This window comes from Tauraco erythrolophus, chromosome 1, assembly GCF_009769465.1.
Source record: "Tauraco erythrolophus isolate bTauEry1 chromosome 1, bTauEry1.pri, whole genome shotgun sequence".
Taxonomy (NCBI): Eukaryota; Metazoa; Chordata; class Aves; order Musophagiformes; family Musophagidae; genus Tauraco; species Tauraco erythrolophus.
The window spans coordinates 88,598,540-88,619,265 of record NC_141465.1 but is presented as its reverse complement, the minus strand read 5'-3'; the positions used below and the strand labels follow the sequence as shown (position 1 = coordinate 88,619,265).

Here is a 20,726-nt window from a genome sequence, read left to right as displayed (position 1 = left end):
AGGTGTGACTGGAGAGCAGTGGATTTTGTTTATTTCAACTTCAGTAAGGCTTTTGACACTGTCAGTTACAACATCCCCATGCACAAATAGATGAAGTACAAGCTATGTAAACATGGACTGAAAACAGGCCAAACTGGGTTGTGAATAATGGGACAGAGAGCACCTTCAAGTTTGTGTGTAGATAGTACAAAACTTGGAGGAGTAGCTGATAAACCAGAAGGTTGTGCTGCCATTCAGAAGGACCTCAAAAGACTGAAGAAATGGGCCACAAGTAATCTCATCAAGTTTAACAAAGGGAAAAGCAAAGTCCTGCATCTGGGAAGGAACAACTCCAGGCACTTGTACACACAGTCAGCCAACTGACTGGAAGGTAGCTTTACTGAAAAAGACCTATGAGTCCTCACAGTGGACATGTTGAACATGAGCCAGTAACACCTTCCCTCAAGCAACGAATGTACACAGGCTCCTGGGCTGAGTTAGAAAAGATGTTGCCAACAGGTTGAGGGAGTTGGCTCTTTTGCTCTACACAGCTTTGGCAAAACCACAGGCAACACCACATTAGGAGTACCGTGACCAGTCTCGGACTTCCCAGTACAAGAGAGATTCACTTAACTGTTGCAAGTGCTGAGAAGGGCCACTAAGATGCTTAAGATCCTTATCTGTCATGAGGAGAAACCGAGCAAGCAGAGATTGTTCAGTGAGGAAAAAGAGAAAACTTGGGGAGTGGGGCCAGAATTTTCTCAATGTGGATATACACCTAATGCAAGAGAGTAAAGATGATGGAGCCAGACTCTTCTGAGCAATACCCAGTGACAGGCCTAGAGACAATGGGGAAAAAAGGGAAATACAAGAAATTCCATTTAAACATAAGAACTGTAAGAGTGGTCAAACACTGGAACGTATTGCCTTAAGAGGCTATGGATTCTCCATCTTTGAAGATATTCAAAATCCAACTGGACAATATCCAGAGCAACCTGCTCTGATTGATCCTACTCTGAGCAGGAAGGTTGGACTAGACAGTCTCTAGAGGTCCCTTCTAATCTCAGCTATTCTGTGATCCTCACTGTTTGTTTACATACTAAAGTAAAATTTGACTGCACAATAAATGTGCATGTACATTGTAGAAAGAGTCCTTTTTTTCTCATTCCGAGTTTAGCGTTTTCCTGGTGTCATGCCATGTTTCTGATTACACTTCCAAATAGAGACATACTGAGCTTTTCATCTGTTCACCATCTGGATCAGCAAACATACGGCAAATTCAGGCATAAGAGCAGACTTCTATGGGAATTAGTCAGCATAATCAAACCTACAATACCACACAAAGCTAACAAGAGAACAAGGGATGACTATCACTCTACCACACTTAAAACATATGTCTGTATTAGGGCAAGCCAGACACTCGAATTGATCCACACTTTCTTGGATATAATCAATGCTCGAGGGTATACTAAAAAGTGCATGACAAAGAACATGATTACATGCAACCAGCAAGAGTTTTTCAGTGCAGATGGATTAAGGTGGGCACTGTGTACAGGATCTTTAACAAGACTTTTCCAAGTTTCAGTGTTACAGAAAACTTGTGCATGTCCTCAGGCAAACTAAAATACAATTTGACAAGTGGAAGCTACTCTAGAATCATTATAAACAGTGTCTGAAAGGACTCCAAAAGGTCAGTCTGTCCATTCCCTGGTCCAGCACAGGACTAGTCAAATTCCATTTCATTCCTGATAAGTGTTTTCCCTGTGGAGATATTAAACACTGCCAATGATCACACGTCCATCACATCCTAAGTAACCGTACCAGAAAGCTCTTTGTGAGGTCTTTTCTAAATCACCCTTATGGCAATTAAATGCTATTATTTTACATCTTTATTATAGAAAAATCAGTTTATTTTCCTCTTTTTCCATGGCTTGCTTGACCTTATTTCAAGTCTGAGGAGAAGTAAGAGTCTTCTGTCAATTAAGCAGTCTCAGTTCCTTCAGCCTAAACCACAAATAATTTACATCACCTACAACTAATTTCACTATTCTCTCATACTCATAACCAGTTGTTCTTGTTGAGAAAACAAAACCAAAATAACAATAAAAAATGCACACCAAAAAAAAAAAAGAGAAAGAGACAAAAGTCCCACAATCCTGAAGTGCAAAGAAAAGGTTAAGAATTACTTCAGGTTTCCTACACAAAACAATCTCTCACGCATTTTGAAGAGAAATCTGAAACACTCCAACACTATGACACCGCTGAATCACATTCACTTTTTAATTCTATACAATGCATAGAACCTGTCATGAGGAACTTCCACCTCACCTTTTATTCATTGTTGTTTCAACATTTCTGCTTACTGGTTTGTTGGGTGGTTGTTTGGGTTTTTTTTTGAAGCTAAACATTTGCTGAGGTTATCGTCTTCAGTATATCTGTAATCTTCCTCAGGTTTGCATCCTCTATGAACTTTTTCTTATCCAATCTGAATTCCAACACTGAAACCATCGATGGCGAGACTGAACAGTTCAGCACCTCGGACAGATCCAGATGCAGAACAAGAGCTCCCACCTCTGCTCACACACTTCCCATCTGTTCCACAGCACCTCTCCAGGGGGGTCTTCTGTGCGGTTTTACATCCAGACCACAGTAGTTCCATCTAGAACAGGGGTAGCCAAATTGACAAGTGGAAGGCAATACACCCAAAAATTCCACTTGAGGGAAGCTACAGTCCAGCCAACGAGATGACAGGGGCAACACCAGCCTTTCTCATATGCTTCCTGGTGCAGGTGCAAGGCTAGAAGTAGAGCTCTGGTATACTCTTAGCTGACCTGCTATAACAAGATAGAATCATAGAATGGTTTGGTTGGAAGGGACCTCAAAGATCATCTAGTTCCAACCCCCCTGCCATGGGCAGGGAAACCCTCCACTACACCAGGTTGCCCAAAGCCTCATCCAGCCTGGCCTTGAACACTTCCAGGGATGGGGCAGCCACAACTACTCTAAGCAACCTGTTCCACTGCCTCACCACCCTCAATGTAAAAAATTGCTTCCTTATATCTAATCTCAATCTCTCCTCCTTCAATTTAAATCCATTGCCCCTTGTCCTATCACTACACGCCCTTGTAAAAAGTCCCTCTCCAGCTTTCCTGTAGGCCCCCTTTAGGTACTGGAAAGCTGCTAGAAGATCACCCCAGAGCCTTCTCTTGTCCAGGCTGAACAGCCCCAACTCTCTCAGCCTGTCTTCATAGCAGAGGTGCTCCAGCCCTCTGATCATCTTCATGGCCCTCCTCTGGACTCGTTCCAGTAGCTCCATGTCCTTCTTATGTTAGGGACTCCAGAGCTGAACACAGTATTCTAGGCGGGGTCTCACAGTCTCACATATTCTACAGTTTGGTTCAGTTAAGATCAAGCTCTGAGTTGAAGTATAGACTATGTGGCACTGGGTCCAAACTCAATAATCACCTGATTTTAGAACAAGGTTTAGCCCTTAAAATTAAGATTTCTTTTGGTCAAATGCTAATTATTTTCCATAATTTTTGAAAAATGAGTTTTAGACAACTGTTAATAGTGGCTAAGTATTAAATTTTCCAGACAGGGCTCATTATAAATCCATTTTGTGTCTAATTTATCGTCTTCATTTATATAACATATAATTTCTCCAGTACTTTTAGAAATGTAGTCAACAGAAACTGTACTAGAGTACCTTGAGTCCTTCTTTATCCATTTTTTTAGTCAAGCACTGTTTACCAATTTGCTTTTTTTCTAGAACCTTATATATTTTCTATGAATTCTCCAAGGTAATTCCTAATAGCTCTGAAATTGCCTCAGCCAGTTTTTCCAACCACTCTTAAGGGGGGGGGATTTCATCTTATTTGTGAAAATAGCTAACTACTTTCTAGCCTGTTCTTTCTCTGTTCTTACCTTCATCACTGATTGCAATTGTTTTAACTTACTATAAGGCAGAGCTACTTTTTCTATCAGAACTGTACCCAAGTTCTCAGCCACGCAGAAAACCAGGAGGTACTCTTCTGATGGACTACAATAATGTGCATTTTGAGTTTGTTTCCTTATCTTCTGTAAGAAGATAATCTAACGCATGATCACACAGATGAAGGGCAAAGCCATTATGAAGAGATATTAAAGCAATCACAGCCTCTGATGGGCTTCCCTATCTCCCATGCCATTTACTTCATCCTCCAAAGTGTTCCAAAACAGCTGTTAATTTGTAATCTAGCTCCAAGGCTTCTTAATATCAAGTACAATAATGGACGACCACAGTTGATAAATGCCAGTGCACTTGTCAGCAAGAAACTTACTATTCGCTGTCTCATTGCTACAGAAGTTCAACTATAAGGGCTTCAAAATACAGGAAGAGGAATACTAAAGAAAAAAAAAGGGTTATCAAGGCTGATCAGAAGATCTGAAGAGAACTCAAAACTGTGGGACCACATTTCCTCCCTTATCGCAAGAAATAAATGGCTTTTTAATCTTATTTTACAGGGCATCCAGACTTGCTGTTAACAACTGAAATGCATCTGGCAGACATAAACCCAAAGCAAAAACAAAGGAAAGAGAAAATTCAACAAAAGTTTAGGACAAATAAGCAATGGCTCACATGAAGGAGCCAACAAAGGTAAGAAACAAAACAAACGAAGTGGGCAGAGCTTTAATGGCCTAATCGATAGATGGAGAAGAGGTTTTATGACCAGAGAACTGAACAGCAAGAAAAATACATGGAGTCTGGATGTTGGCAAGGAGATGAAGAGGTACCAGTGCCAAAATGCAAACACTGAATATTGTTGTAAAACATATCAAAGTTGCTGCTTGTCTTGCATACTCCCTATTTCAGTACCTCTCCGTATTTCCAGAAGCTACAATCTTCAGCAGCCTTACTTCTACGAATTGGAGGAATATTTTTTCTTGAAAGCAACTACTTCTCTTAAGAGCCTCCATGTACAAAACCTCCCATATTTAGCTACGCATTAAGTGTCCTTCCAATTAAAATCCCCTTTGATTTCTTCAACCTCAGTGTGATCTCTGTACTACTGTTATTTCAGCTGCCAAGAATCCTAAGTATCTACAAAGAGAAACTGCCTTTCAACACATGCCATAAAGCAACTCAAAGTAAACAACCCACATAATCAAAGAGCTATATACCTTCTACAAAGCTGGCATACAGAACGTGAAATCTTAAAGCAGCTACCCTTGCGTGACATCTACAACTGTAAGATGAGAGATGTTCAGAAAATGGCTCAAGTACTAGGTCCAATCTATACTGCTATACTCCTAATTCAGTTCTGAGTTCGCTTGTGCGTTACTCCACCTAACTCCCTTCAACACAAGTCTACCAATAAGTGTGAAAGAGGTTCAGGTCAACTGGACCAGCAACTGTTTCATCATGCTTAGAGGTTGCCCTAAAGTACTCTACAACTGAATTTTCCAAAGGCTTTCCTTGCTTTACTTTTTGGTTTTGCAGATACCTCTTTGATGACTAGGTAGCCACAGCTAATCATTCCTTCTACTACTGAAATATCCAACACACTTTCAATCACACAGACAATGTGTAGACTGGAAGTATAAAGAATAAAAATAAATACCATTCAACAAACTCAATTTGTTCTTGTCTTGACAAACAAAAGGTCTACTTACCAACAATAAATCCAAAAGCTTTTTAATGCTTTTTTTTTAATCACCTACAATAATACCTACCAAGTCTCCAAAAGGACTTGCCATAGTACAGTTGACAGAGGAAAAAAATTCACATATACGAACTGAAACCTGGTGCACAAATACGTATCATACAAATACACATAAAATCTCAGTGTAACATAAAACTAAGTATTAGCAAGCTTTATGAAATATACATGCACACACAGAGTACATATTATGCCATATACTTTCATCACAAACTGACTCAAAATTTTACCTTACGAATCACAAAGAAATAGAAAAGCATCCAAGAATGTACATTTCTGAATACATACACTCATCTAAATCCTTTCACTGTAACTTGGCAACAAAATCTACAGAACTCGTCAGAAGAAATGCCTTTTGATAACGTGGGTTAGTACTCCTGGGTTTTAGAATATGTCTGACAAGAGAACACTTGCTCTGTGAAGTACTTCACAAAAAATACCTCCATGAAGCAGTTCCTTGACCTTCCCTTCTTCTTTGCACAGTTGCAGGCAGGGTAGGAAAAACAAGTTACTGGTTCTGCCAAAATCACAGCCAAAGTAGCTCAATTGCACGGCAGTTGGCTCACAGACCATATTTTTGCCTGTTGTGATACATTAGAAGTTTGAAAAAGTGGGAGACAGGTTGACAGATTGCAGGAGAGGAAGGCTGGGATTTGTGAAGTAATATCCCCAAACTGGAGACTAATTGCCACAGACAGTCACCCACCACCTCATCAAGACTGGCTACAGGTGGCCCTGCGTGAACAGGGCAGGTGGACCACATGAACTCGAGAGGACCCTTCCAATCTCAACCATTCTGTGACTGATTCTGTGAAACCTCCTGCTCAAGTAGGGTCAGATAGAGTAGGTTCCCAGTACCAGTCAGATTTTTAGTATTTCCAAGGAGATATTAAACCACCCTGGACAACTCGTGCCAGTGCTTGACCTCTCCAACAGTGGAGAAATGCTTTCTTTGAACACACTGCAATTTCATTATTTTTAATTTGTGCCCATCTATCCCTTGTCCTGTCATTGGGCATTACTGAGAAGAGTCTGGCTCCCTCTTCTTCATTCCCTCCATACATTGATAAGAACCCCCCTGACCTTATCTTCTCCAGGCTGAACAGTACCAGCTCTCTCAGTGTCTCCTTAGAGAAGAAATGCTCCAGACGCTGAATCACCTTTGTGGCCCTGCAATGGACTCTCTCCAGAGTGTCTGCCCCTCCTGTACTGGAGAGTTCAGAACTGGACACTCCAGATGCAACCTCACCAGTGCTGAGCAGAGAGGACCTCCTTCAACCTGCTGGCAACACTCTTCCTAACCAGTCCAGGAGGTTGCCTGCCTTCTTTGCCACAGTGGAACATTACTGACGCATGGTCAGATTGTTGTCCAACAGTAGAAGCAGCCAAGCTACTTCTCTGCACAGTTGTCTTCCAGATGTCTTCTTCAGCTCCCCTGGGGTTATTCCTCCCCTGATGTAGGATTCTGCATTTTCCGTTTTTGCCCTTCACGAGATTCCTCTAAGCCCAATTCTCCAGCCTATCCAGAGTCCTCTGAATGGAAACACAACCATGTAACATATGAGTAACTCCTCCCAGTTTTGTACCATCCGTGAACTGGGGGCGCACTCTGTCCCAGCATCCAGGTCATGAATGAAGATGCTGAACAGTACTGGTCCCAGTATAAGCTCCTAGGGTACGCTACTGATGACTTGCCTCCAGCTGAACTTTGTGTTACTGATCACAAACCTCCAGGCCCAGACATTCAGCCCGCTCTCAATCTGCTTCACTGTCCACTTACCTAATTTATACTTTGTCAGCCTGGGGATGCTATGGGAGACAGTGTCAAAAGCCTTACTCAAGTTGAGGTAAGGAACATCCACTGCTCTCCCTGCCCTGTGGGTATATGTATCTTACCTACTGTTACTGAAAACTACTGAGAGTACTATTACTTTTCTGCAACGGCTACAGATTTTTTTTAAGGAAATCAGCAGTGAGAATCATTGAAGAGGAAAACTGCTCAGCTTGACAGTCAGATCTCAAAACAACACTAGAGAGTACAATCAATTTTTTCCCCAAATAATAAAAGCTTTGTATTTTTTGGTTGTCAACAATGACAATATTATCCTTAGATGGCCTCAAATATTTAAAATTATTGATATCATCTTCATTTAACAAGTCTCAATCAAATGCTTGAGGAACTCCAATTTTTAATAAAGTGGGCAACAGCTCAACTATCATTCTAACAGCCACGTGTATGCCCTCCAAACCATTACCAGTTTATGCACTACCTTCTTTGAATTATTAATCAAGCATTCTGACATGAATTTTCATCCATGCCAATAGAAAAGGAGAGTCAGGGCTTAAGCAGTATATCTACAAATGGAAAAATGATCAAAATCCTGTCACTTAAATCCGTAAATCAGGGTAAGGAACATCAACTGCAATCCAATTAAGACAGGCTTAGAGGAAAAGAGAGGCAGACTAATAGGACAGGCTATGTTGGGCTTCTAAGGCATCTGAAAAGATAAGGTTAAGAAAACTCAAAACAAAAGGAGACTGATGGATTTGAGAGACTGCTTGGGGAGGAATAAAGTGCCACGTATAGTTAAGACATCAAACATCTGGAAGATAGGTAAGAGCAACAGCCACATTACTATGGTCTGTAAATCCTCCCTGCACATTCTGGTCCAGAAGAAAAAGGCCATCTTACCAGCTGTTTGTTCAGTTGAGACTTTAATATGCTACTGTTTGTGAGCTGAAATTGCACACCTTTTCAATCATGATTTTGGTTTCGTGACTCAGAACTATTTTTCAAGCCTATGCCACCAATCTGTATGATCTTTACTATCACATTAACTTTGTAAACAACTAAATACTATTTTTTTTGAAAACGAAAATTTTGGAGGCTTAAGACAGAAAGGGGTTATTCCAGCTGCTTTTTAAGTCCTTTCTAAGGACTCTACAATACAGTTTGAAATGTAAATACTGCAGGTTCTGCAAATGAAATTAAAACCCAACTACACAAGCGAAATGGATCTGATCTCCCACGACAAAAGTGCAAAAGTACAAAACAGTATCTGGATCCTTTTAATAACTGAAAAGGCTTCTCACACAGCGTAAGTCTCTCTCATATAAACAAAAAGACCACACAAGAAAGCACTTCTACAAAATGTTCTCACACAAAGAGAATGGTCTCTCAGTACAAACACTGATAGTTGTAGTTTCTTGTCTGTAATTATCTGATTTCTTTTTTATTCGCTGCAATGCTATCTATGAAATTAGATCTATAAGAATACATGCAAGGAAAATATTCTACCTCAAGTTTTTCATTGTAGAGGAAAGTATTTCTCTATCTCTTACCCTTAAACATTTTAGGACTGCATTTTTTAAATAAAAAAAAAAATTCATTCAACCATAGCAAAGATTATAATACCTGCACCTTTGGCCACTTTCCTATCTAAATGCAGCCACCAAAACCAAAGTGCACATACAAAGCTATCTGACACAGAATCATACCAGCAGAATTTTAACCTAGGGAAGATGCTCCATGAAGCTTAGGAGAACTGTTAAGAAAAAGCACATTACCAGTTAATGACAGTATAACATCCTTAGAGTGATTATTATCACAGGTAAAGCAAATAAATTCTACATTATCCTCACTGAATAGCAGAAGACATAACCATCTAGTGCAAAAGACTGAAAACTTGCCAGTTTACAGCCAACAATGGTCCACCCTGTACAACAGTATATTCTAGAAATAAAATGAGATAGAGAATTGATTGGTTTGAAGATAAATGGAAGAGAGACATAACTACTCTGAAAACACACAAGTGTAATGGAGACATATGAGCACATCTGTTAGAAGGAATAATGCATCGGCTAGTGGGAGAGAAACGAAAGGCAAAACCAGACACGAGGTGAATCCTAAGTAACAATACATGTAACTTATGGTGAAACAATTAAAATAAGAAGAGGTTGAAATAATAAAAAACAGTAGAATAAGGTATTTATTTAAGAACAAGTTCATCTCAATGTAATGTAAATGACTGGGTGCAGATCTGTATAAAAACAGTCACTGGCTTAAAGGCTCAGCAATGGAAAAGATGAGTGATGTTACCAACTGCAACAAGGAGAACACTGAAGAAATAAAATGAAAAGTTCAGGGTTTGACTCTGCTAAGGTTAAAATTCTTAGGTAGATGTTTTTCCAGACTGACAGAGATCACAACCAAAATAATCTAAATACTATGGCACCACAGCACAAGTCAGAGAAGAGGCTTCCAATTATTTCCACTTGCAAACTTTTAGATTTTTTCAGTAGTAGTTTGGATCATTCTAAAGAATTTAAACTACAAACAACAGGCTTATACTTTTTGACTTTATCTTACTTTCTCTTTGTTTTGGCTTTGGCTGGGATAGAGCTCATTTTCTCCAGAGTAGCTTGTATTTTTTGGATTTGCGATGGAAACAATGTTGACAACACACCCATGCTGTAGCTGCTGCTGAACAGTACTTACACAGCATCAAGGCCTTTGCTGTTTCTCACACTGCCCCGACAGCAAGTAGGTCAGGGGTGCACAAGAAATTGGGAGGGGACACAGCCGGGACAGCTGACCCCAACTGATCAAAGGGATATTCCACACCATATGATGTCACGCTCAACAATAAAAGCCAGTGGGAAGAAGGAGAAAGGAGGGAACGTTCACAATTACGGGGCTTGTCTTCCCAAGTAACCATTACGCATGATGGAGCCCTGCTTTCCTGGAGATGGCGAAACATCGGCCTGTCGATGGGAAGCAGGGAATGAATTCCTTATTTTGCTTTACTTGTGCACACAGCTTTTGCTTTACCTGTTAAACTGCCCTTATCTCAACCCACAAGTTTTCACACTTTTATCTCTACAACTGTCTCCCCATCCCACAGCAGGAGGGAGTGACAACCGAGCAGCTGTGTGATGCTTGGCTGTCTACTGGGGTTAAACCACAACACCCTTTCCTAGAACATATGAATTATTTTCCAAGGGTTCAAAAACCTCAGTTCAAAACCCATTACCTTAGACAATTATACTTGGGAGTACAAGTCAAGGAAATTTAAGGAAGAAAAGGAAAATAAGGAACAGCACTAATCTAACCATAGGGCTCCAGCTTTAAGTGGGGACAAGGAAGCTGAATGAATCTTTGTTTCTTTTCTAAGGTGTACGACTGGTACAGATTTAGAATTATTAAACCAGTAACAAAGGAAAAGAAAAAATCCTCACAGTATTCTGAGGCCTAAGTAGTCATAGATATACTAAATGCAAAGAAAGAAGCATCATTCAATTACAACAATAAAAACTAATTAGGTCCATCAACACATTCATCAGTCTGAAGGGAGGCAGTGAGCTGTAACACACAATTTACCATGACATACTTGCTAAGAAGAAAAAAGCATATTAATATGCTTCATAACTTATGAAATGTTAAATCTAAGTGTACAGAAACCATACACCTTAACATGGCCACTTAAGGCACAAAGATTCCATTCTCCCATGCCTATTGCTAGTGTTCATCCTTTGGAGGGGCACGATGGCAGCAATTGGCTGTGAAAGACCACTGGGAAATATTAGCTGCGAAAGAGTATATTTACAACACAAAAACTTTTGTTAATTATAAGACTACTATTCCAACCAGCACCTCAGTGTGAAATCGTGTTTATGGTAAGCAAGGTAAGTAAGAAAAAGACAAAAGTGTAACCGTGTATTTAAGAGGTGCTGCAAGGGATCGAGTTTCTAAAGCAAACCAAGGATGTGGAGAACAGTTTGCATGAAGTACTTCCGTATCAAAGACTGTATTGCTGATATGTCATATGTGCTTCCTATAAAGACATAAATAGTCTTTAAATTATGGGTTTGGTGAAACATATGTAGTCATATGTCAGAAGAATTTACTAAAGAAACATCTTCAAAATATTTTGGCCAAGAGGAAGATTACAATATGGGAGGAAAACCAAAACCAAACTCCCACAACTGATGGTTAACACAGCAGAAACACAAACTGAACATTACATTTTAAGTATGTAGGAAGCACATTTACTACATTTAACACAGCTAGCAGTGAGGAATGGTGACCTCTTAAACTGCTTGAGCTCCAGTCTAAATTTAACTGCTTATATTTGCCACCTAACAGACCATCAGCATGCCAGAGCAGATAACATAATTGAAACCGAAACTTTAACTGGCATTCCCTCTCAGTTTAAAAACAAAAAAAGAATACCCCAAAAAAATCACCACAAACCAACAACATAAAAGGAAAAAAAACCCATGGAACATACATACAGATGGTTTCAAATCAGTAGATGTAAGAATCCCAGGGACACACAGATTAGAAGGTCTGAAGATTACTGAGAACAGGAAATCAGACTTTATATGAAAATTGCCAACAGAACTCATAAGCCTTTAAAAATCAGAAGCAAAATCCAATTTCAGTTAAGCAAAAATAAGTCTTTGATTATTTGTCAAATTGACAGCTGGAGTCATTTTGAAATAAATCGGGGGGGGACAACAAACCAGGCTCTGGTTAAAATATTAAGCAGAATAAACCACAATTGTGGCAAATCTAATAAGTCAATTCCTCTTGTGTCCCACTTGGGAGTTGTATTTACTTAAGTTAGCAAATTAAAATTCCAAATTCTTGTGAACTTCAGTACAACATTCAGGCAATACTTGCTAGTTTAAAGTGGAAGAGATTTCATTATCCACAGGAAAAAAACAAAACAAAACACAAAATTCATGCAATGACATCACATGGATTTAATTAGTAAAAGTATAACACTAAAACTTGAGCTAGACATGTTGCCACTGTTCAGAACTTTGCCATTGTATAGATACCAATGCCTACAATCATATTCCCACAAATACTCTCACCAAAAATCCCCAACCCAACATTCAGAAAGGATAAATTATTTTTAAAGTTTAAAACACATTAAATAGGGTATTTTGGTACACAGTTGAGCAGCCAAGATCCTCAGAGGTGTCAACAATATCAAGAAATCACCAAACATCAAGGATTAATCTGGCAATAAAAGGAAAACGACGTAAAGCCTTATCTGTGCTTGAAAAGCACCTACAAGAACTCCGAAACTCAAAATCAGGTAATGAGAATTGAAAGAGAGGCAATAATCTGCTGTCATTATTATGTACCTTACTAAAAAACACTTCCTGAGACAATTACCACATGAACACTAAAAAGGCTTAACCAATAATGACCGAAATATTACCGCTAAATAGTTAGGTACCCAGTACAAATGATTTAGTAACAAACTGATTATCTGGAGAACGTGTCCATCTTCTCCACAGGTGAACATTAAGAACACCACTATATAACAGAACAAACACCATAGCTGCTGCTACTTGACACATTCTCACACAAATATACTCTCATAGCTAAAAATAAAAGCTTAATTTTTTTTTTCCTGTAACTGCTGTTCAATTTCAGTTTGGCCTATAACTGAACTTTTAACTGAAGACCAAAACATTCCACAGAGTATTTTGTAATCGAAAACAAATCACAGGAAGGTAAATAATAATAACAAAAAATAATCACACAATGTGATTCTATCACATGCACTAATTCCTTTCCAAACTGCCCACTTTCCTACTACATAAAGGATCACAAGGACGCAGGACTACAAGACAAAGGTGTCTTTGAGCATCACTAGACTTCTAAGGTTGTTTCAGCCTCTATTTTTGTTAAAAGGAAATACACTTCTACCAGTTCACAAAACATGAATATTCTCACAGATCCTAGGTTTTTTATTTTTTCAAATCATTTATATAAATTATGATACATTAATTTCATATACATATACACACACACAAATAAACTAAACATCTTAAGCCTCTCAACATAGTATTAGCTTCTTTCCAGCTTCTATTATTAGGTTTTCTACACTAACACTGCACAAATACAAACTATGTTTAGACTAAGTGACTACTACAGATTTTTAAAAGAACTACTATGTAAAACTGTTTTCCTTATCAGAATATAAGGTAAAGAAGAAGAGTAAAAATACAGGGATTTAGTCATTAGCTAGTATCTATTAACCAACAGCACAATATACTATTAAAACATTACTGTACCACAGCTAACATGGTTTCCACAAATTCTTTAATAACTCTGCAGTGCAAAGGTGAAGTGTTTCAGTAGCATTTCTCCAATAAATTTTGAAATATATATACTTAAAACATCCCAGGGTCAAATAAGCGTTGCATAAGAAGGGGCATAAGGGAAGACTTTGTGTCAACCTTGGAAAGCCTAAAGATTAAAGTAATGATCAATTTTCTCCAGAGGATGTATAATTTACAACTATGAGTGTGGATGAGATGGCCTACTTCCAAAAATTTCTTTTATCATCCAGTAGAATCACGTAAAATGAAAGAAAGTTGGCTGCCTCTTCTGCAGCCAAAACAGCTGGAAAATCAGCCAGCTGATTTCTGGTTAACAGCAGAAATCTTACATTCCAGTCATGACTGAAACTTTCCTTTATCTCAATCAAGCCACTTCACAACATTAGATTTGTTTGGGGTTTTTGTCCCCACAACACAAACAGAGGCTTTTCTTCTCTGAAGGATCCAAGTTAAAAGAGGCAACTTTAGCAAAGAAGTAACTGCCAAAAAAACCACACCACCCCCCAAAAGCATTTCTATTTTCAAATGGTTAACGTTTTTAAACTAATTGATAGAATGTTTCTACTGAACTTTATGCAGCAAACAAATTAAGCACCTGACAAGTTCAGTAGGATGTCTCCCTTTAGCAAGGAACATAAGAAATTTTCAATATTGAATATTATTCAATATACACAGCTGCATCTCTGATACCTAATGTTACTCTAGAAATCCAGATGCAGCCCTCTCAACTAACTTAAAGTGCAAATGGAACCAAAGAAGAACCTATTCAGAAATGATTCTTTGATCTGCATGAGGGTACTTTCACAGTTGCTGAGTTGATGTCCTACAGACAAAATAAAAGATATGATGATCTTTTCAGTAAAGACACTTGATAAGCTGTAAAACAGATGAAAAACACTTTGTCACGAGTACAAAATTACTGCCATTTTAAAGTAAATTGTCACTACAATATTAAAATTTCAAGTTAGTCAAAATTTTCATTAGAAAACAGGCCACGCTAAGGCCATTACAAATTTGTATATCTGTCTATATTCAAATATATATTTGAAACATATATTTCAAAGAACACACACTGAGCCTAACTGATACTTCTGGTAGTAAATATATAAGTAAAAGAGGAGTAATGGGACTGACAGTTCAGGGAAAACCCTGAGATGCACAAGACGTAACACCAGCAATTCAGGTGGATGGGGATGTTTGTTAGGATTAAGTTACACAACAGAAAAGCTCTATATTTGAAGACAGCAAAAACGTGAAAATCAGAAGTACCTTACTTTGCAAACACAAAGCTTCCAGGACAGGGAGCAGTTAACAAGCTGCACCACTTTGGTAACAGAGAGCAGAATTCTGGTTTCGTTCACTCAGAACCCAGCCTATGACACAACACTCCAACAACATGAAGTTTTTATCTACCCTCTACAGAGGCTCACACTTCCTAACTGTTACGCCATTACTAGTCATTTTCGCGTATTTCAGTAGCCACAAAGCAGAGGCTACAAAGAGGCACATTCAGAGTAGATTTACCTTCTAGTAACACTGTAACAGATTCTTAACTTTGTTATCTGAGCAAAGAGGGCTGCATGTCAAATTGCAGAATTAGATACTTTTTCCTGTTTCCTTTTATAAAACTACTAGGCTGGCACTAGAGACGAAACCAACAGTTTCTCTGCTCCCGCCTGCCTGTACACAGATCTCTGTGCAACCAACCCCTCAGCTCACGCTGTCACAAGCGCAATCACAAGGTGAGCCAGATCAGGGAATTAGCCTGGATTACAACAAACCAGTTTCGCCAAGTTAATTTTAACCCGGAGCAAGTCTCTAATCTGTTACGGCTAGAGACTATATAAATAATTATGTCAGCGTGGCAGGGGGAACAAGCACAGCAGCGACCAAACCGCCTCCTTGGGAGACCGAAATGTTCATGACACCACAGCCAGTATCACATGAGGAAACGCAAAGCACTGCTAGTTCTGTTTCAGAGCCAATTACTGCATCCTGCTCAACATGTGATGTTCATAACTTTCAGCTGACAGCCAGCACAAACACCTCGCAAACGGGATATTAATCTTACTGGTGACTTTCAGATAATCTCCACAACGTTTAATTTCCTTGTCTATGCACAAGCTTTTTCATACTGCTTTCTGGCTCTTCAGAAACACTAAAGTCAGATTTGAAATAAAAGCACTCACTCAGGCAGGCGTTGGTCACACCACGTGAAGTGCAGAGTACAATTTTGCAGACTTGAAGCAAAAATTATGCATCAATATATTGCAAGCAGGTTGCACTATCATCGTTCTTCAGTCTGCTTGGAGCCCAGGAGGAATTTTATTAGTGTTCATAAGCCAATTTGTTTAGCTTTTCAAGATATTTTTCTAGTCATAAACACTCTTATTGACAGATCTAGAGGCTTCAGATTTTCCACATAAAAAAAATACAGTTAATATTCTTGTTATAAACTATATTAACTTAATCACCAATTAATTTATCTGGCATTTTTATCTACTGCAGCACTTAGACGCAGTCACAAATCGTTTTCAAGCCTCTCTTTAGAAAATGTTTGGGATTTTTACCATTTTTGTCAAAAAGCATTTTTAATCAGTTCTGTTTAAGGCTACCAGGTGGGTGAAGTTCTCAAACCTTAAATTGCAATATTTTGACACTAATATGGAGAAAGGGTGGAGATCACAAGCAGTACGTTGGCTGCCATCAGTCTGATACATGAGATATTGGGGGTGAGTACCAAGAGACAGCAGGCAACTAGCTGATTTTTAAATATTTCTCCTCTCAAAAGTCCTACAATACATATTGGCTGTATTCACCAGTATTAACTAGCTGTCATTTACTTGCCCATGGCTTAATATAACCTGTTTTCTCTAAAGGAAGAGTCTGGCTTTGATTCCCTCTAAGATGACTCAATGTAGCCAAGACATATCACTAAAGGTAGCCTTCAAGAATAAAGATATACAGTAACCGCAAACGTCAGTGTTCTTTTAACCGGCATTCTCATAAGACTCTGCTAATAAGAAATAGAATCCAAAATAATGCAATCTGTGATAGCTTGGAGTTAAAAGTAATTATTTTGTCAGTTAAAAGAAACATTGACATTTACACTTACCTAAAGCTAGTATTTTCTACAATTATAAGTAGAAGAGATAGCAGTTGAATTATCCCGAGACCAAAACCACTATGTAGGACACAACGAATTCAAAACTACAGCTTTAACAAATACAGACACGTTAAGGCAAAACTCAGACAAATATCTGACCAGCATGGAGCAATTAACCAGCTGATTTGCTTACATTTAGTAGTTTCCTTACACTTAGCACTCGCTGTCCCAGGATTAAATGATAACAAAGCTCAAAAGTAGGAAGAGAAGACTTAAGGGAAAAAAGGCATGTGCACTGAACTAAGGTATATGTAGGTTAAGAAAACACTCACAGGTCTACATAGGGGGGGGGCGGAAATAAGCCCTGCTGCTCCAGTCAGACTGAAAAAAAAAATCCAAACCGAAGAAGCCAACCACCTCGTGCTTTACAACCGCTTACAAACTTAAACCAGGGGTGACACAAAGCTCTCCTTACGATCAGGCCACACACATCACAGCTTAAAGCCAGCAGAGACTGAGAACGCAGGAAGGTGCCGCTTTCGTGTCATCCGCATCCTCGGCAACCTCCAGAGGGAAACAATGGGGATCACGGGGTAGGGGGGGGGGACGACACTGCCCCTCGCCCCCCTCGCACAGAGCAGCCGCCGGGCCGGGGCTCCGGCCGGGCACCTCGCCCGAGCTGGGCCGGGCCCCGCGGGGTGACGGCCGCGGCAGCCGCGAGCGATGCCCGCCGCCCCTCCCTCCCTCCCCCCCCTCGGCACCTCGTCGCCTCAGCCCGCAGCCCCCCTCCCCGCCGCCACCCGGCACCTTACGGCGCCCCCCGCCCCGTGGGCACCCCGGGCGAAAAGCGGCAGGAGCAACAGGCACCCTGCGGCGGCCCGGGGACGGAGCCCGAGAACCGGCTGGCAGGAGCGGCAGCTGCCGGCGCGAAAGGAAGCCCCGACGGCGACCATCCGCCGGGAGCGGGGGGGAGGGGGGGTGTCAGGAACCGGGTGGGAGCGGCACAGCCCTCCCAACCCCCCGGCTCCCCCTGGAAAGCGCTGCCTAGGATGCAGCCTCCCTCCAGACACCGAGGCCGCCGACAAGGCGGCAGAGATTACCAAAAGAGAAGGAAAAACAAGGCATGGCAGCTAAAGGCCGCTCCGACACACGGCAAAGCACCGCGATCCCTCGCTCGGGCGACCCCGCTAGCGGGATCCGCGGATGCCCTGCACGGCGGGCAGCGGCGTCTCTCCGCAGGGACTACGGGGTTCGGCCCGTTTCGGCGGCACGACAGGCCCCGGCCAGAGCGAGCTCTGCCCGAGGTCTCAAGATGGACACCGTGAGGAAACGCTCTGTCCCCCCAGGCGGCCGCGGAAGGACGGGCGGAGCGGGACTTCGCACCGCTATCCTCCGCCACGGGGGCGTGACGGAGCCCCCAGCCCCCGCGCTGCAGGAGGGGAGCGGGCACAGGTAACTTCCCCGCCCACCCCCACCCCCCCGGGCACCGGGAAAGGGGGGTGGCAGCGCCATCTGCACGGTAACGCCGGCCAAGCTAACGGCGGGGCCCGGGCGGCGGGCAGGGGGTGGCACCTGGGCAGCCGCCGGGTTACATCACCGCCCCCTCCGCTCCCCGGGGCCCGGTGGGGGCCACACGGCAGAGGCAGCGGGGGCAGCCGCGCTGTCTGACAAGGGGGCGAGGAGGCAAGATGAGGAGGGCGGCGACCGGGGGAGGAGAGGCGTGCCGCTGTCGGGAAGAAGGTGCACGCACGGGGCCGGGGGCCGCCGCCGGGGGAAGGGCCGCTCCCAGCCCACGATGGGAGGGGTGGCGGCAGCCGCCGTGGGTGCCCGTCCCGCCCGGGAGGGAGCTCGGTGCGCCTTACCTGCCCGGGTGGCTCCCCAGCTCCCTGTCGCTCAGCGCCGCCGTGTAAATCTTCCGGTATCTGTCGGCCAGGGCCTTCCCGGAGAGCAGCAGCTGGTAGCGGCTCCGGCAGCCCAGCGACGGCGGCGCCAGGGCGCCGGGCAGGGCGCCCAGCCCGCCGGCTGAGCCCTCTTCGGGCCCCATGGGCCCCGCCGGACCAGAGCCGCTGGAAAAGAAGAAGCCGCCCTCGGCCCCGGTGCAGGCGGCGACGGCGGCTCCCGCAGAGGCGGCGGCGGCTGCGGCGCTCATCCCCCTCCCCGCCCGCCCCCTGGTGGCTGCGCTGCCTCCCGGCGCGACGCGGACACAGGCGGCTCCCGCTGCCTTCACCGCCGGGGCCCAGCCATGGAGAGGCCGCGAAAGCCGCCGCCGCCTCTCTGGAGACCGCTCATCCACCTGTGCCGGGGCCGGGGGTGCGGGAACACCCCTCTCCTCCCTTCAGGCGGCGGCTCGGGGCCCCGGCTGTCCGCCCGCTCGCCCTCCGCCCCGGGCACAGCGCCGGCCGCCGCTCCCTCGCGCCGAGATTTGGGCAGGACCGGGGGGGCAGGGGGGTTGGCCGGCCGCTCGCTTCCCCCTTCCCGCTACGGAGCGGAGGGAGGAGGGGGCGGGGGGAAGGCCAGCGGATGCCGCTTCCCCTCCGGAGTTTCTCCTCGGCGGCGCCGCCGCCCTCTCTCCGCACCGCCGCTCCGGCCCCACCTCCCTCCCGCGGCCAGCCCCGGCCCGGGGGCGCATGCGCATGCGCCGCCCGGCCCCGCCGCTCCTCCCCTCCCCTCCCCTCCGCCGGAGCGGGCCCCGGGAGATCCGGGGCCGAGCGGGTGAGGCGCACCTGCTCCGCGGGGCCGGTGGGCTCCTCCCGGGGCCCGCCGGTACCCGCGAAGTCATACCTGCGCGGGGTCGGGCTTCGCGGGCGCCGTCGGTCTTCGGCACGGAGCTTATCCCTCGCCCTGTTGAGAGCGCGTCTGTCTGTCTGGCTTTGTTTAGGTGTCCCGCTGCGGGCCGACAAGACGCAGAAACTCCCGGTTTTAGCGGGGACAGCCGTTGCAGCCTCGTCGCATGGCCATAAGGCCCCGTACCGAATGCCTGAGTGCAAGAAGTCTGGTGTGGCCGACCGCGGCGGCTGAGCCCGGGTGCAGCCGTGCCCCATGCCCTGTTTCTGTGCTTCCTAACGCTGGCTAGGCAGGATCTTTTCCAGGAAAAATAGCCTCTCTTTCTTACTTAATGCAGAGTTCACTAAATCCAGTTGCCACATTAGGCCAAGATTTCCTTAAGTTCTCTTCAATGGCTCCAGGACACCTTACCTGCTCTTAGAGGTGGCATGGCAGCCCCCACTCTGATGGTCTGCCTTGCTGTGTTACCTCCTTTCACTCAGGTTACTTTTTTGTCTTCACGTCTCTTACATTGCTACTTTTTACATGTTTGAATTGTAGCCCTGCAGTTCTACCACACTTTCTGCTGCTTTACACAACTGAAAACTTCAGGTGTACAGACCAGAGCACATGTTATTAAAAAAAAAAAAACCAACAAAAAGACAACAACTCTGTGTGCCGAATGTGGCTTGGGTCGCAGTCTGCAGAAATCTGTCGTCCAAAGAAGGTGCATACTGTCATATTTTCTTCTTTTTTCTTTTCCCTTCCAAAAAAGGGCCTAAAGAAAGCCTGGAATTCTGCTGATTCTGAATACAGATAAATATTTTTGCGAACGCTTCCTTTCTGCATAACAGCAGATATAAGACAACTACACAACTGTCATCTTTCTTAAGCTTGTGTATCTCCCGTCAATGCTTATGCATTCATGCCAATTTCGAAGTACTTTTTAATAGAGAACTGGCGATGTTCTTAATAGAGAACTGGGGATGTTTTTAATAGAGAACTTTGGGCAACATGGTGTAGTGGAGGATTTC

At 43.4% G+C, this 20,726-nt stretch overlaps 1 protein-coding gene across 1 annotated transcript in view; it reads right to left on the bottom strand.

The window, feature by feature from the left end:
• Nucleotides 1–19,078, bottom strand: part of MYCBP2 (MYC binding protein 2) — a 213,475-nt gene extending 194,397 nt beyond the window's left edge. Inside the window, exon 1 of the mRNA XM_086620176.1 lies at nt 18,792–19,078. Coding sequence (XP_086476302.1) covers nt 18,792–19,078 — 287 coding nt within the window. The remainder of the gene's footprint in view (nt 1–18,791) is intronic.
• Between the last annotated feature and the right edge of the window lie 1,648 nt (nt 19,079–20,726).